The sequence below is a fragment of the Fukomys damarensis genome, unplaced genomic scaffold (assembly GCF_012274545.1).
Source record: "Fukomys damarensis isolate Sample0158 unplaced genomic scaffold, DMR_v1.0_HiC HiC_scaffold_25, whole genome shotgun sequence".
NCBI lineage: Eukaryota > Metazoa > Chordata > Mammalia > Rodentia > Bathyergidae > Fukomys > Fukomys damarensis.
The window spans coordinates 35464442-35479610 of NW_022900937.1; the positions used below are offsets into that span (position 1 = coordinate 35464442).

Sequence of the window (15169 nt, forward strand, 5' to 3'; positions counted from 1 at the left end):
TTTTTTTTTTTTTTTTTGTCACTGGGGATCGAACTCGGGTCTTGTGCTTGCAAGGCAGGTGCCGGAACCACTGAGCTAAATCCAAAACATTTTGAATACTAATGTGACGCATTGCCTTGGTTTCCTACACAAAATTATTAACAATGTTGTAAAACATAACATCAGTGACATGCATACGGTGTATATGAATATGGAATAGAAACAGATTTCCTGATTAGGCGAAGCAAAGATTCCAAAATCCGGAAAAAAAAATCCCCAATCTGAAGCATGTTCATCCAAAGCCTTTCAGATCAGAGACTCTAGCCCTGGGACAGACAGGTGGAGACGGACTGTGGGGAACCTGGTCCCGCTGGAACGCCTTCGCTTAGGAATGCTGTCACTTAATCAGGTGGGCAGGGACCAGCCCTGAGCTGCACAGAAGCAGGGACCCAGCCGGTCGCACGAGAGCCGTGGGTCTTGGCTGTGTTCCAACTTTCATTTTCTGAGAGAAGAAAATCGAAACTTAGCTGAGCATTAGTCAAAGGTAATGCGTGTTTTCCTCCGTGCTCCTCCCTGAGGCCGGGCTGCCTGGAGGTGTGGCCAGGTTCCACTGTCATATAAGGCGCGGGAGGCTTCAGGGTACCCTTGAGGAGCCATGGGGATGCTGGTGGCCACAGCCCTGGCCGGGAGGATGCTGAGAGCATTCAGGCTGCCGCTGGGCTCTCTGTGGGGCAGCCTGGCCGCCCTGCTCTGCTGGCTGCGGGCAGCATTCTGGTGGCCAGCTGTGGAAAGGGGACAGCAGCAGCTTGGGGAGGAAGAGGAGGAGGACCGCATGGTTCCTACCAGTGTCAACTACCACTTCTCTCGGCAGTGCAACTACAAGTGCGGGTTCTGTTTTCACACGGCCAAGACATCCTTCGTTCTGCCCCTGGAGGAGGCCAGGAGAGGGCTGCTTCTGCTCAAGGAAGCCGGTGAGTCCTGGTCCCCAAAAGAAATCGGGGTGTTCAGCCGCAGAAGCTCTGCTTGGCAAAGAGGGCGGAGTGGGCCCGGGAGCGAGCACCCCATGTCCTTGGAGTGCAGCGCTGGTTAGCAGAGCCTTCCCAGCCACCTGCGGCCTGGGGTTGTGCCACCCAGTGTCTGCTTTTAGAGTTTATCCGAAGTGAAGTGGGAGGCAATTTGGCTTCTCCAGGAACATTTAATGAGGAAAGTTGAAAACAAAATCTTCAGAGGAAGAATAGAAACACCAAAGGCTTCTAAGTGGGCTGATGTGTGTGCTCTTATAAAAAAGCAGAGAAAAGCCAGGTGTGGTGGCGCACACGTGTAATCCCAGCACTCAGGAGGCTGAGGCAGGAGGATCGCTGTGAGTTTGAGACCAGTCCAGACTACCTAGTGCAATCCTATCAAAAAACAAAAAGCAAAACCTTAGAATTGATCATTAACAAGATATCAGAGTCTTTGCTCCTAAAACCCTTCCACCAGGCATCGACACGCTAAGGACCTCAGGAGTCAGCAGGGCCATACGATGTGATACTTCACCCCAGAAGTCCGCTCTTCCTTCTGTCCCATCTTCCTGTCATCCCTCAAATGCCTCTGCCACTGGCAGTGTAGCAATGAGGCTGGCATCTTTCCCTCCCTGCCTAACTTCCTGCTGAGATTAGCTGGGGCCCAGCTTGAGATTTCTCAAGGGGGAGCCCTCTGCCCCTGAGATCAGCACTGGCTGCCTCCCTTCACCGAGCCTCCCCCAGGCTGCCCTGTTCCCTTTGGCGGGAAAGGAAATCTGGAGCTGTGTGATGAATTCCTGATCTTCCGAGTGCATCTATTTTAAACTGGGACAAAGGAGAACAAAGACAGAATCTTCACACGATTGTTCCTACTTAGACACTGAATTGCATGCTCGGCTGTTCCCATAAAGTGTGTTTGACACTGGGGACTAGAGTGAGGGAAGGGGAGGATGATGAGAAGGTTTTATTTCTTTTTTTTTTTAATTTCCTATGGAGAAAATATTACTTTTGTCACTGAAAAACAAAAGGAAGGGGATACTGTTGGGTGAGGGTTCTTGGTAGGGTGCTTGCCCAGCACGCATGAGGCAGTGCTAATGCTCTACAGCTAAGTAAAATGATCAAAGCGGATATGTGTGAAGGGGAAACTGTCTTGCCTCTTGCAGGTATGGAGAAGATCAACTTTTCTGGCGGGGAGCCCTTCCTCCAGGACCGAGGCGAGTACCTGGGCAAGCTGGTCAAGTTTTGCAAGGTGGAGCTCGGTCTGCCCAGTGTCAGCGTTGTGAGTAACGGGAGCCTGATCCGAGAGAGGTGGTTCAGGGACTACGGTGAGTGTCCTTGGAGGGCAGGAGCTTTAATCACTGCTGCTGACATGGTCGGTTGGCTCCTGTATTTCCTTCCACCTTGAGCCCTAGGCCAGGACCTTTCTGGGGACCTAGAAGAAATCAAAAACAAGCCCTGCTTATCTGAACCTTCTGGGGGGCTGTGAGTGCTGTTAGGAGCCCATGACTGCAGGGCTCTAAGTAAACAAGCACAGCCACCAGATGTCAGGGGCCAGGTGCCAGAGACATCACGATCAGGGCTGTGCTCACCTTAGTCAGGAGGGTTAGCGAGCGCTGAGACCTACAGAGCAAGCTCAGCCACTCCTGAGAAGAACTCTCACGTCTCGCAGCTGTGTGGTGGAATACTGCTGCTAGGCCTGGAGAGGATTCCAGCTATGGCAGATGCTCACCGAGGGTGGTTTGGCCAACTCAGGAACTCCACAGAAATCTCCTGCATTGCCATGATTAAAAGCCAGTGGGTCCTCACTACTAAGACCACACGGGTGTGAGGTAGGTGGAGCAATGCCTGGCACTCGGGAATATTGAAAAATACTTGCCGTGAATAAAATAGTTGCTCTCCTTCAGTTACAACCTCTAGGCCAGAGTGCCTTCCCCGCTCTTGATTGCTGAGCTGCTTGGGCTTTGAGATCCCCAGGAGGGAAGCCGGTGCTTTTGAGCTTCGGGATGTCAAGCAGAGATTCCTGATCAGACTTTCTTGCTGGCATGTGGACATGGGCTGTGCATGGGAGCAGCCTGTCCAACGCAGGGGAAGCAGGAAGGTGGACTGGGTCTCGGGAGAAGGTGAACCGATAGGGGAGGAACTAAGCCGGGAACCAGTGGAGGGAAAACACCAAGGGAACCGGTTCAGAGGTTCAAAGCCAGCTTGGGCACCAGGCATAGAGGCAGAGAGGGGTCTAGAAAGCAGTCTGAGTAGAGGGGAGGGACGTGGAGTGGTACCTAAGCATTCTTCCCCCCACCGGGCGGCTCCCCAGCCTGTCCCTGCCAGGTGAGGTAGAGGGGAGGGGACCCCACCTTCAGGGCCAAATACCACAGTGTGTCCTGGGAATGGGGGGGTGCGTGTGTGCACTTGGAAGCATGTAAGAGACCCAGCACCCCTGGGAGCGGACAGTTGGAGACTGAACAATACGAGTCCTGAGAATGAGAAGCACCAGGCCCTCTGCTTGGCGACCAAGCGGCCGGCTGGCCACTTTGATTTCTGGTGCTCTTCGGAAGGTTGCCAGATCGTAAACTTATTAAAGACACAAAAAATAGCTACACTGTATTTTAGATCCCCCAACTACAAATATTTGCAAATAATCTGAAATAGTGTTAGAGGCTCCAGGAACAAACAAAAAGTGCACGCAGCTCTGGTCCCTCTGATTACAGAGGGCTGGGCGTGCGTGCTTGGGTAACAAGGACAGCTGAGTCAGAGCTGCCGCTGGATGGCGGACTCTTGCAGGGCTCTGTAAGAGCAAAGGGCAGCAAAAAGCGCAAGGTGAAGGTGAGCTGCAAGGACGTGATTAGGCTGTCTTTGCTCAGGAAGGCTCTGTGGGCTCTTAGGGCCCAAGGCTGGTCATTTGTGGCCGGGTCCCCAGTGGTATAGCCAAGCATTCCTGACAAGTCCTTACAGGCCGCTCCCTACAGTTTCAGGGTGCAGCGCCACCACCTGGAGACAGGTGGGACTTTGCAACCACCCCACAGGCAGGCCCTGGACAGGGTTAAGTCTTTCTTCCCAAGAGCTGGAGGTCTGTGGAGACTGTGGCAAAAAGCAACAGAAGTCAGCCCCTGACTTAGAAATCCTCAGCTGACTTGGAAATCGACCAGATGAACCCTTAATGGAACTGGAAGGTTTCTGTGTTGGTTTGGTTTTGAATTTGCTTTTTATTTGGATTTGGTTAGAGATTGTATGTTCATTCCACTGGTTGCCTCCTTCCTACGTGATATCCCATTAGGAATTTATTTGAAATCAACTCCTAGAACATTCTGAGTTGCGAATGGAAGTCACAGTGATTACCTGCTTCTGGGTACGGTTTGTGCGAGACCCTGGTTCCTTACGAGCAGCATAAAATTAGGCCCTAAAGAGGAACTACAATTACCCTTTTCGTAATATTTGAGGATAGTTACTTAAAGAGCTTTTGCAACCCTTAACCTCTAGACTTTGAAAGTGTTTTGAAAAAATGGAGTCAACTTTGGGAAGTGATAAAAACTAGAAAAAGCTGTCTGACTGCTGAAGGAGTGACAGTCGCAGGGAACGCCTGTCCTTCCCAGAAAGGTGCAGAGCTTGAAGCACCTGAGGATTCTGCTCAGGATCCGCTGTGCGCCAGGAGGGACCCAATATCGGACTAGCAATGTGCCGTGGTGAAGGGAGGAGAGTATTCCCTGGCCCCTAAACTGGCTTCCCTTTAGCTCAGCTTGCCCGGCGTCCAATATGGTTGTGCTGATATGACATGGAGACTTTGTAAATATCTTGACGGTAAATCTAGTGTACCAGACGTGTCGAGGAGAAGCTAATGAGCTTGGCAGAATATGAAAGATTAGGGCTCTGCCACTAAGCAGTTTTAGGTGTGTGAGGGGAAAACAAGCAAATCTATAATTGCCGCTATGTAAGTCTAGCAGCCTCCCCACGTATCAATCTTCTTTAAAAATTATATGATTTAAAAATTAATTAGGTTATTCATTCATGGTATCAGGGATTGAAATCAGGTCCTTCTCCCTGAGCTCTGTCCCCAGACCGCTGCTTTTTCTTTTCCTTTTGAGATAGGGCCTTGCTGATTCCCTAAATTGCCCACTTGGGCTCAAACATATGATCCTCATGTCTCAGCCTCCCTGAATAGGGAGAATAAATGAAGACTCTCATATGGATATACACATATACACACAGCTATAAATATGGATACATACACATAAGTATATACATATATACACACATGCATATATACACACATATATTTTTTTTGAAACAAGGGCTTCCTAAGGTGCCAGCGCTGTGTGCTCACTTATGATCCTCCTGCCTCAGCCTCCCATGGTGTTGGGATTACTGTCTTGTGCCACTGTGCCAAAGTCACATTTAAATATATGAACAAGGCCCCCATACATTCTTGGGCAGGGTTTTAAAATGATCAAACGTGAGCATCTCCATCATTTTCCTATGCATATGTAGGGTTTTTTAATGATCGACACACATACCTAGTCTGATGTACACTTCTGAGAGTTTTGTGCACGTGAAAAAAGTCTCACTTAAAAAATCGGAAACATAGCTGCAAACGAGCTGTTTGATTATAAAGAGAAGCAAATGTGCGGAAGGGCTGTCGGGGCCCAGGTCACACGATGACACCCACTGCCCTACAGGTGAGTACCTGGACATCCTCGCTGTCTCCTGTGACAGCTTCGATGAGCAAGTCAACGTCCTCATCGGCCGGGGCCAGGGAAGGAAGAACCACGTGGAAACGCTGCAGAAGTTAAACAAGTGGTGCAAGGACTACAGAGTGGCCTTCAAGATCAACTCCGTGATCAACCGCTTCAACGTGGAGGAGGACATGCGAGGACCCATCACAGCGCTCAACCCCGTGCGCTGGAAGGTAGGTCCGCAGTGCCGCTTTTGCCGGTTGTAATGCAAAATTGCTCAGGAGCGACCTTTTCTCAGTGACACCGAATACTGCACTGACTCCGAGAGCTTCGCACCTCTGCAGCCACGTCTTGCTTGGTCTTTCTTTCGGCTCTGTTAAGGTTTCGAGTATAGTTTTCTTTGCTCTCTTTTTGCCTCCTGGAAACTGGAATCTGTTTTCCTCTGGAATCTCATGAGGAGAGAGGCCAAAGACATGCTGAGGGATTGGAGATATTCTAAAGAATCTCTTGCTATAAAACCTAAATTTCTTCTTAAAACTCTTGGCTTATGGATGGATGGATAGATGGATGGAACTTCTCCCTCAAACCTGATGCTACTGAATTTCCCTGAAATTTGGGAAGGGTAAAGTCATCCTTGCTCTAAGCAAGATGAGGCCATTTTTCCAACTTGGATGCTTTGGGACTGGTCCCTCTACCAGCCTGTTGTAATTTAGATCCAGAGTGCCTCCCGGATCTCATAAGTGTTTAGTTTAGAGATGCGACGTTGGAAGGTAGATGGATCATAGGGCCACCATAGTTAGCTGTGAGTAAAAACAGACAAAATCGAGAGAGCTTGATAAGAATATATAAGAAGTCAACAGAAACAAGAAAATTTTGAAACTACTTTTTCTTGCTTTGGGGACTTCCAAATGATTTAGGTTTTGCACCTTTTATAGTCTCTGTTCCTTTGAAAGAACATCTGCTTTGTTAGTAGTCTAACGTGTTAGATTGCCTACCTAAATCAAGCACAGTCAACCAGGTTTGGAAATGCATTTCTTCAGAAGATTTGCATGTATTCCTAATTTCAGGGCTGGCTCTCCATTCCCAGGATAACATCTCCAAGGGAGGTCGGTCGCTTAGACAGAGAGAATTTGGACGGAGGAGCCAGGGGCGGGGAGGGGGCAGGAACAAAGCTCCTACCTAGAAGTACCCTCGCCTTCCAGGTGTTCCAGTGCCTCCTGATCGAGGGTGAGAACTGTGGTGAAGATGCGCTGAGGGAAGCTGAGCGGTTCCTCATCAGCGAGGAGGAGTTCGAGGGATTCCTGGAGCGTCACAGAGAAGTGTCCTGCTTGGTGCCGGAGTGTAACCAGAAGGTTGTACCAAGCGGGCGCCGCTTCGTCCACCAGAACACAAGTAGCTCACGCCGAGGGGGTCCCCTGCCCGAGGGCTGTGCACACCCTCACAGGGGCCTTTTAGAGGACTCAGTGTGAGGGGTGGTCCTCGCCACCTGCCTGCCGCAGGGGCTCCCCAGGCTCAGTTTCCCTCTCCGGGAGTGTGTGGGGTGACACCTCCAAGATGGACACGTGTGATCCTGCCCCCCACACCCTGGGGCACACTCTGTAGATGGGGCTCATGTCCCATCCAGTGCCCAACTCTAGAGGGCGCTGAGAGCCACTGCGCTGATGACACCACCATGCTGCTTGCTAGAATTATCTCTATGAAGGATGAAAGTTGGGTAGAACAGAAAGAACGCTTGGCCAGGCCCTTCGTTGTCTCCTAAAAGTATACCTGGATGCTTCCCATTAGATTTTATATACAGATTACACAGTGCTGGCCCAGCAGACCTGCACCACTGTGCCTCCAGGTAAACCCAAAGAATCACTACTCCCCACGTTCTCAAAATCTAAAGAAAAATAATTCCTTGTTCTCACTTCTAGAGAGGAGGGACCTCCTGATTAATGCAAGATATGAACATTTTGATATAATTACAATTGAATTATTTGAATACAAAAAAATTAAAAATATAGCTGGGCATGGTGCCATATGCCTGTAATCCCAGAACTGAGGAGGCTGAGGCAGGAGGATTGCCACAAATCTGAGGCTACATAGTGAGGCCACAACCTAGGCTACATAGTGAGTTCAAGGCCAACCTGAACTATATAGCAAGACTGTCTCAAAAAATAAATAAATTACCACACATGCCCTAAAAATTAAATGTAGAAATATATATTATGTAGTAGAATTATATATTATGCTGAATCTTTAAAATACAATATTATGCAGTAAAAGTTCTTTAAATCAATGAGGATCTATTAACATAGAAAAAGCAAGTCAGGCTTTGAGTATAAAAAATTCATACACAAGAAACAAATTGTGGATAAACTTGTCTTTGATATCATCAGCATCCAAAGAAACACAAATTAAAATACAAAGCATGAAGTCATATTAAAAAGCAAACTCATATTGTTAGTAAGAGAATAAATCACTTCAAATTTCCTAGGCAAAATCCTAGGAAAATCTATAATGATAATCTTTAAATGTTTGCATGTGCTAACTTAGAAATTCAACATTAAAACAGGAAATCTTCTGAAAGACTGAGAAACATTTATGCAAAAGCATGTTACTGTTGTATTAAGAGTAAATAACAGAAAACAATTGAATACATGGTAGCTAAAAGCCTAGCAGGATCAGGTAAATTTGTACATTCCTAGAATGAAATTTTATTCTGACTAAAAAGCATATTTCAAAGAATATTAAGTGACCAGGATAAGTTCTCATAATATTAAGTACCAGTGAAAATTACTATGCAAAATTAACTTGAAGTCCTATTGGTGAACTCCAAAATTCCCTGTAATTATCGCCATGGTTACTGTGGAAATGATGGAATTAGCAGTCATTTTTGTTTACTTTTATAAATTCTAGGACTTTGGAATGGTTAAAATAAGTTTCATTATTCAAAAACACATTTTAAAAACAGATTCCCCATCTGTCACCCAAAAATACCATACAGAAAACCGCTCCCCGTACTCTCGATTGCAGGCAGAAGCCCCAGGGCCCGGAACCTGGGCCTTGTGCCCTGAGCACCAAGGTTCTGATGCCAGTGTGGGCCCGGAAGGTCCCGGGAGTGGGGCCTTTCAATACCCATTTTGTCCCATACTTTTTGTGGTCATTTTTGACCTTAAGTGTTCTAATCCTTTCTGTTCTAGTCCTTGCTTTTTGTTGTTGCTGTTTTGGTATCGGGGACTGAACTGGGGACCTTGTGCTTGCTGGGCAGGCAGCAGAACCACTGAGCTAAATCCCCGGCCCTGACCTTCAGTGTTGACCCTGGTGGCTGGGATAGAGACTCCGAGAGCCCTACAGCAAGATGTCTTTACTATGTGTCTTTTCAAAACAAAAGAGTTTCGCCTGCCTGTACGGATAGGAGTAGATGTTGATGGGGTCCCTACGTGGCTGCCAGATGTGTGACTACTTTCAAGATGGGCAAGGGTAGAATTAGAATCCTGGGGTTGGCCACCTTTTAGTTCTGGGTTATAACATTAATGAGAGCTCTAGTCTGCACCCTGGAAAAGAAGGAAACCAGGGGGATGGTAGGCACCATCACAGGCCATGTTGGTGACAGCTGGAGGGAAGAGAGAATTAGCCTGGGCTGTCCTTATCAGAGGCGCCTTCATGGTGACATCTCTCTGTGGAGCCTTTTGGCAGGAATAGAAAAACAGGGACGTCAGACAGTAGCTATCCCAGCAAGGCTGTGTCAGAAACTAAGCCTGTATCTGATGATTTCTTTTGCAGATGAAAGACTCCTACCTCATTCTGGATGAATATGTAAGTATTCACCCGGAATTATAAAGTGAATCTCGGGAAAACTAATTGTGCAGCAATGCCAGAGTCAAAGTGAAACAAACACAGCCACTTAGTTCTGATCTGTCCCGCTGTGAGAGGATTTCATGCTTTGACCGACAGTGTTTTGTCTTTTTTTTTTTTTTTAATGAATACAGAGAAGCCCTGGCCGGACCGGGTCAAACTCTGCACTGGGCATTTCCACAAATTTTAGCCCGAGCCAAGCCCCTGGCATGGCAGCAGTCACGCCAGGACATCATCTCTGCGTGGCTGACTATTGTGGGTGTCACAGGGGGCCCCCGTAACACAGCGGAGTCCGGTGTTAGCGGTTTGGTGCTGGAGGTTCTCCTGAGGGGAGACTGCGTCATATCAGGGCCTCACTGTTCCTCCCGGAAGACCTCTGGTCTCGGCTCCTCTCCATCATGTTTTCCAGGAAAAGGAAAACCCACTCTTCTCAGAATGGGAAAACAAAATCCACTTTCCTTTTTATGTTTTATGTATTTATTTTTTTGGTTGTTATAGTTCTAAAGGTAGAACCTTTAGCAGTATTTCTAGCAGAGGGCAAATAATCCCATTCAAAGATATATTTTTAAGAGATAAGCACCAGCAAGAACCATGAACACAATGTTTAAAGTGGATTTTTTGCCAAATGTTTATTATAATTCTTTATTTTGTTATTTCTGAGTTAGTTGGTGATGCTTGAACATAATTTCATTTATTGTCCATGTGAGCTTTCTTTAGAGAGTACACAGAGAAAACAATAATGGGAATGTTTGGCTTATGAGTAGGAGTCCCAAGTAAAGAGAAAAAAATTTATTTTTGGTGAGCAAATGATCGTGACCGTCCAGGGACTTGGACCGATGTTCCTCAACAAACTTGCTAGTCTCCACACAGTTGGAGAATTAAACCCAGATTCGTTTTTGCTAATTGAATAACTTCTTGATTCTTCCGGCGTGTGTTACTTGATCTCCTACACAACACACAGTGCAGGCGATGAGAGGCCAGAAGACCCATTCCTGCCTGTACAGTAGAAGAGGCTAGGATGTAGTGAATAGAAAGATAGGGCCGGAGAAGGGAGAAGACGTTGGCGGTCGCAGGACACACAGGCCTGCTCTTTATCTGCCATGCCTCTGCCTGGAAGCTCATTTCTGACCTGTCTCTGCCTTTTCCAAAGAAAGCCTTTGCTAGGAATCGGACTCAGGCCTTCATGCAGTCTGCATTCTAGTGGGGGGGGGGAGAGAGAAAAAAATCTGTCTGCAATTTCCCAAAGCCACGGCACCACTCCTTGTTTTCTCTCAATTTAAAATTGCAAGACCAAACTTAGACGTGAGCATGTTGGGGGCGTCTGTCCTGATTGCCACCGCCCCTAAGAGGGGGACACAGCTCAGAGACAGGTGTTTGGTGCTCTCTCCAGCAGCCTCCCTGGGGACGAGGAGCGGGACTGACCCCACGTGGCCGCAGTGCACTTCTGTCCCGCGGGCGGAATGTCCCAGATGGCTTTGAGTTGCAGGAGTCCTGGAGGACAGTGAACTGAAAACGTGCCCGTCTCTCGGTCTTCCAGATGCGCTTTCTGAACTGCAGGAAGGGGCGCAAGGACCCGTCCAGGTCCATCCTGGATGTCGGCGTGGAGCGGGCCATAAAGTTCAGCGGGTTTGACGAGAAGATGTTTCTCAGGCGAGGGGGCAAGTATGTGTGGAGCAAGGCGGACATGAAGCTGGACTGGTGACCGGAGGGCGGGAGGAGACGCCAGCGCCTGTCCCCGGGGGGCCGGAGCTGCGGCCGGGCGCCCGCTCTGTAAAGGCCCTGGGATCCGAGCAGGGCAGTGCTGCGAGTGTGGAGCTGCCTGGTGGATTCCAACAGGGCCGCGGTCCCGGGCCACCCTCCGGGCTGACTCTGAGTCTGCAGCTTGAGACCTGGTCTGGGTCCCCCGAGAAAAACCAGCCCCTTCCTCTGTAGCTCAGAGGCAAAGCTTGCAAGGGCTGTCACGAAATCAAGGTCCCCTCGCGGTGAAGCCGCCACACGGAGTTTACTTAGGGAGCCGACGCAGCATCTCACTGCCTGCAAAGCAATCATTTTTTTGTAATTGTTTCAAAAAAGCAGAATCATGCATTTGGTTTGTTGTTTTTTGCTTTGTTTTGATTTTGCCAACAGCTGCAATCCCAGCGCCTGACAGAAGAGGGCGCGTAGATGTATGATTTCACCGGTTTGTTCTGGAAATTCTGCTTCATAACCTATCTTCAGGACTTGCTGGTTTGAATTATGATTTTTTTTCTTAGAAAAGCTGTTCCTACCCAGGTTTTAAGGCTTCATAGCTTAACTTACATGTTTGTGTCTTATCCAAAATAGTGTAGGTTATCCTGTGCTGTTTTTCTAATTTATGGACCTTTTTTTTTTTTTTTGGTACTGGGAATTGTGCTTAGAAGGCAGGAGGTGGAACCACTGAGCTAAGTCCCCAGCCCTAAGTTATGGAATTTTTAAAAGAGAAGATGCATCACAAAGTCCCTCGTCCTGCTGGGTCTTCTCAGGACCTGAGCTGTGACACCTTCCTATGATCAACCTAGACATAAAACAAAATGCTTAGTTCACCAAAGGCCTCGTGTGGCACCTAGGAGGTACACAGCCAATGTGACTGGAGATCAAATCTGAATCTGGAGCTCAAATCCTTTCTAGTTGGGGGAAACTATCTCTCTTTTCTCCAAGGTACAGATAATACAAAACAAAGCAAAATTACACCTGACAAATAACCTGCTTTCAATACATTTCTAGCTATGTTTTTTTTAAAACTACAGCACTGTTTTAGGCACTGTTAGGATTGGCAATGATTTTACAATTAAAATATTCAGATGCCCTTTTTTCTTAAAGCAGAGGAATGGGAACTTTTGGTGTTACAGTAAAATCCGAATTTGGGTTACATAGTGTTTTGCTTTACTTTTCTGACAAGTGTTACCTTTGTGAAAATACTCTGTTTATTGGGAGAATAAAGAATAATGGAACTGATGCATCTTCAGTGTTAAGGGCAAGTGTTTTCAGCGACTGCTTCCAGTTTGGGTGGTGGTAACATGAATGGAATTTTGTCTTAGGAAGCCTGGAAGGATGGGTCACAAATAGTGGCCTGCTGGCCTTGAAAGTGCTTGTCATCTCTGCTATTTAGCGAAACATAATATGACAGTGACCTGTTTTCTTTCACGTTCGAATGCAAGTCAGCCTATTTGGCTGAATTATCTTTAAAAAAAAAAAAAACTGGGCTCAGGTTTATCTCTATTGGTGTTCGGCATTTACTTGCTGCATAGATTAAAAACTGGGCCAACAGATGTGGTACTGGGCTCAGTTATCTCTATTGGTGTTCGGCATTTACTTGCTGCATAGATTAAAAACTGGGCCAACAGATGTGGTGCCTGTAATCCTGGCATTTCTGGGAGGCTGAGGCAGGAAGATCATGAGTTACAGCCCAGCCTAAGCAATTTAGTGACTTACTGAGTCTGTCTCGAAACACAAACAAACAAACAAACCAAGGGGCTGGGGATGTTGCTCAGTGTGAAGGCCCTGAAGAAAAGTGGGGGGAAAAGGGAAGAAAAGGAGAGAAAAGAAAACCAACTGAATAGAGTGGCAATAAAGTTTCTTTCACCAATAATGTATCACACACCCTACTCTCCTGTTGAATGGACTGTTTCCTAAGTGGTAATTAGAGGTCAGTCACCTGTAGGACTTGAAAGCTCTGAGTGTATGGTGAGGTTTGTATTCTAGGTAGAGGTGTATTTCCATATATTATGCTCTTGGCATTGGTCTAATGTATGCAAACGTGTGCAGGCTATTAAAATACTTTTGCACAGTGCTGTCTCCCAGTGTCCTGATGCTCCAGGACTCTCTTTGGTCTGAGTTCACAGTCGCTGTGTAGAAACCCTGGGTGCTGGAGGGGAGGATGCTTTGCAATCAGCCAAGTTGTCCTGTCCTTCAGCTCATTTCCCACAGCCCCCCAGCAGTGGAGCGGGGAGGAGGGAAACATCTTCCTAGTCCTGAAACAGAGCCAGTGTCTTGGTTCGACACACACCCCCAGATCCAGGGTGTCAGGGAATCCACTCTGCAGCTGGGCCTAGGGCACAGCAGCAGGCACAGGGCCCCCGGAGTGTGGAGCTGTCGCCCAGGTGGGGCTGGGGCAGTGGCCGAAGCTGGGAAGAGACAAAGCAGGCGGTCAGCCCCACCGGAAGCAGGGTGAACAGGGAGACAGACCCGTCCAGCCACTCCCGGGGTACCCCTCCTCCTGCCAGGTTGCAGCTCCCGACATTAGTTCGGCTTTAGGCTCAGCGGTGGGAAGGGGTCCACGGTGAGTGCCCAGCCCCCATAATCCAACCACCGCCCCGAAAGCCCTGCTTATGAATGCCTGAGGCTTTGTGGGGCAGCTAGGTACAAACCAGCACCTCAGCCGCGTTCGAGTGAGAGCTGAAAGGGGCCTGCAGAGGGCCCGGGCGGAAGTGTGCATTTCACAGACGCTCTCTACCCATTCCTGGCCAAATGCTCTGTGGGCCACTGCACACGTGGGGTGCGGCTGCGCGCAGGAGACGGCGCGCCTCTCATCAGGGGTGCGCATGGGGAGGGGCCGAGGGCTTGGAGACAGGCGGGACAGCAAGGATGAGGACAGCCAGAGGTCAGCACGCTGGACAAGCTCTGCACTCCCTCTCACGCTCTGTGACAGCAGGTGCTGCCTCTCTGGCTCTGGACCTGTCCGCTCTGCAGCCTGCCTGGCTTCCCACCACACTTTCTTCTTTGAAAAATCTTCCACAGTTCGTATTTTCATTTTACATGCTGGTTACACACACGATGGGGAGCGGGCACACGGATGGGACACATATGATGTGTTTTTGCTGCCCTGCCCTTCCCTGCCTCCCCTGCCTCCATCTCCAGAGCCCCTTTCTGTTCACCGGGGTTCCTGTCCTGTCACACAGAGAGGCCTGGAGCGTGTTGGGGCTGAGTGGAACTCCCTCCCCAAGGCCTCAGCCGTCCTCCCCAGGCCCCTCAAGGCCCGCGAACTTCCATAGTGAGTTCAAGGCCAGCCTGAACTGCAGAGCGAGCTCTGTCTCAAAAGCAAGCCAAAACAAAAGAAAACAACCCCAGCTCTTCAGTTTAATGCTTTGGAGAAATGTGAGAAACAGGACTGAAGACTACGAGGTCCTCACCGTCTTCCAGTGACACCATTAGACTTATTTCCTCCTAGGAGCTCTGTGACATAAGAATGACTGAAAGTACAGTGACTGTTTAAATCAAAACATTTATTATGATAAAAATCACACTGCCACGAATCCACCTCACAATCCTCCCCTGGCTCTGAACACACTCGTCCCATCGTCCTCACCACTTCCTGCAGCAGCTCTGGAGTCCTCTTTCCTGAAGGTCGGTAGCTGCGCTGTCCTGGCTGCCTCGATGTCCTGAGTGGATTCAAATGTGTCTCTGTCAGGGTCACTGAGACTTGGGGGAGAGCTAGGAGTCCCAGGGTGCCAGAGCCGGTGACGAAGGTGGATGAGGACACAGCTCATCCCTGGGAAGCTCGGGGTGGGGTCCCCCGTCTTTCTAGCTGCCCAACAGCGTTTGGACGAGGGGTCACCTCTGGCCGGTGCATGACTCCCGCGTGCCCTGGGCCTCCACAGCCTCAGGCCCGCGTAACCAAGCTCCGTCCCGGCCCAGGTCGCTGGCCATCTCCGTCCGGCAGAGGGCGCC

General features: G+C 48.8%; 1 protein-coding gene across 1 annotated transcript; it reads left to right on the forward strand.

The window, feature by feature from the left end:
• The first annotated feature begins 68 nt into the window (after positions 1-68).
• On the forward strand, positions 69-12766 carry Rsad2 (radical S-adenosyl methionine domain containing 2). The gene is made up of 6 exons (XM_010622661.3): positions 69-950; positions 2144-2305; positions 5648-5877; positions 6847-6996; positions 9413-9445; positions 11022-12766. Exons 1-6 carry the CDS (start codon positions 635-637, stop codon positions 11184-11186), a joined length of 1056 nt encoding a protein of 351 aa, XP_010620963.1. The 5' UTR covers positions 69-634; the 3' UTR covers positions 11187-12766.
• Positions 12767-15169: the final 2403 nt, after the last annotated feature.

Coding starts and splice junctions, on each gene's coding strand:
- Rsad2 (XM_010622661.3), top strand. CDS start 635: ATGGGGATGCTGGTGGCCACAGCCCTGGCCGGGAGGATGCTGAGAGCA. Junction 951..2,143: donor GCTTCTGCTCAAGGAAGCCG/GTGAGTCCTGGT, acceptor TGCCTCTTGCAG/GTATGGAGAAGATCAACTTT. Junction 5,878..6,846: donor TCAACCCCGTGCGCTGGAAG/GTAGGTCCGCAG, acceptor CTCGCCTTCCAG/GTGTTCCAGTGCCTCCTGAT.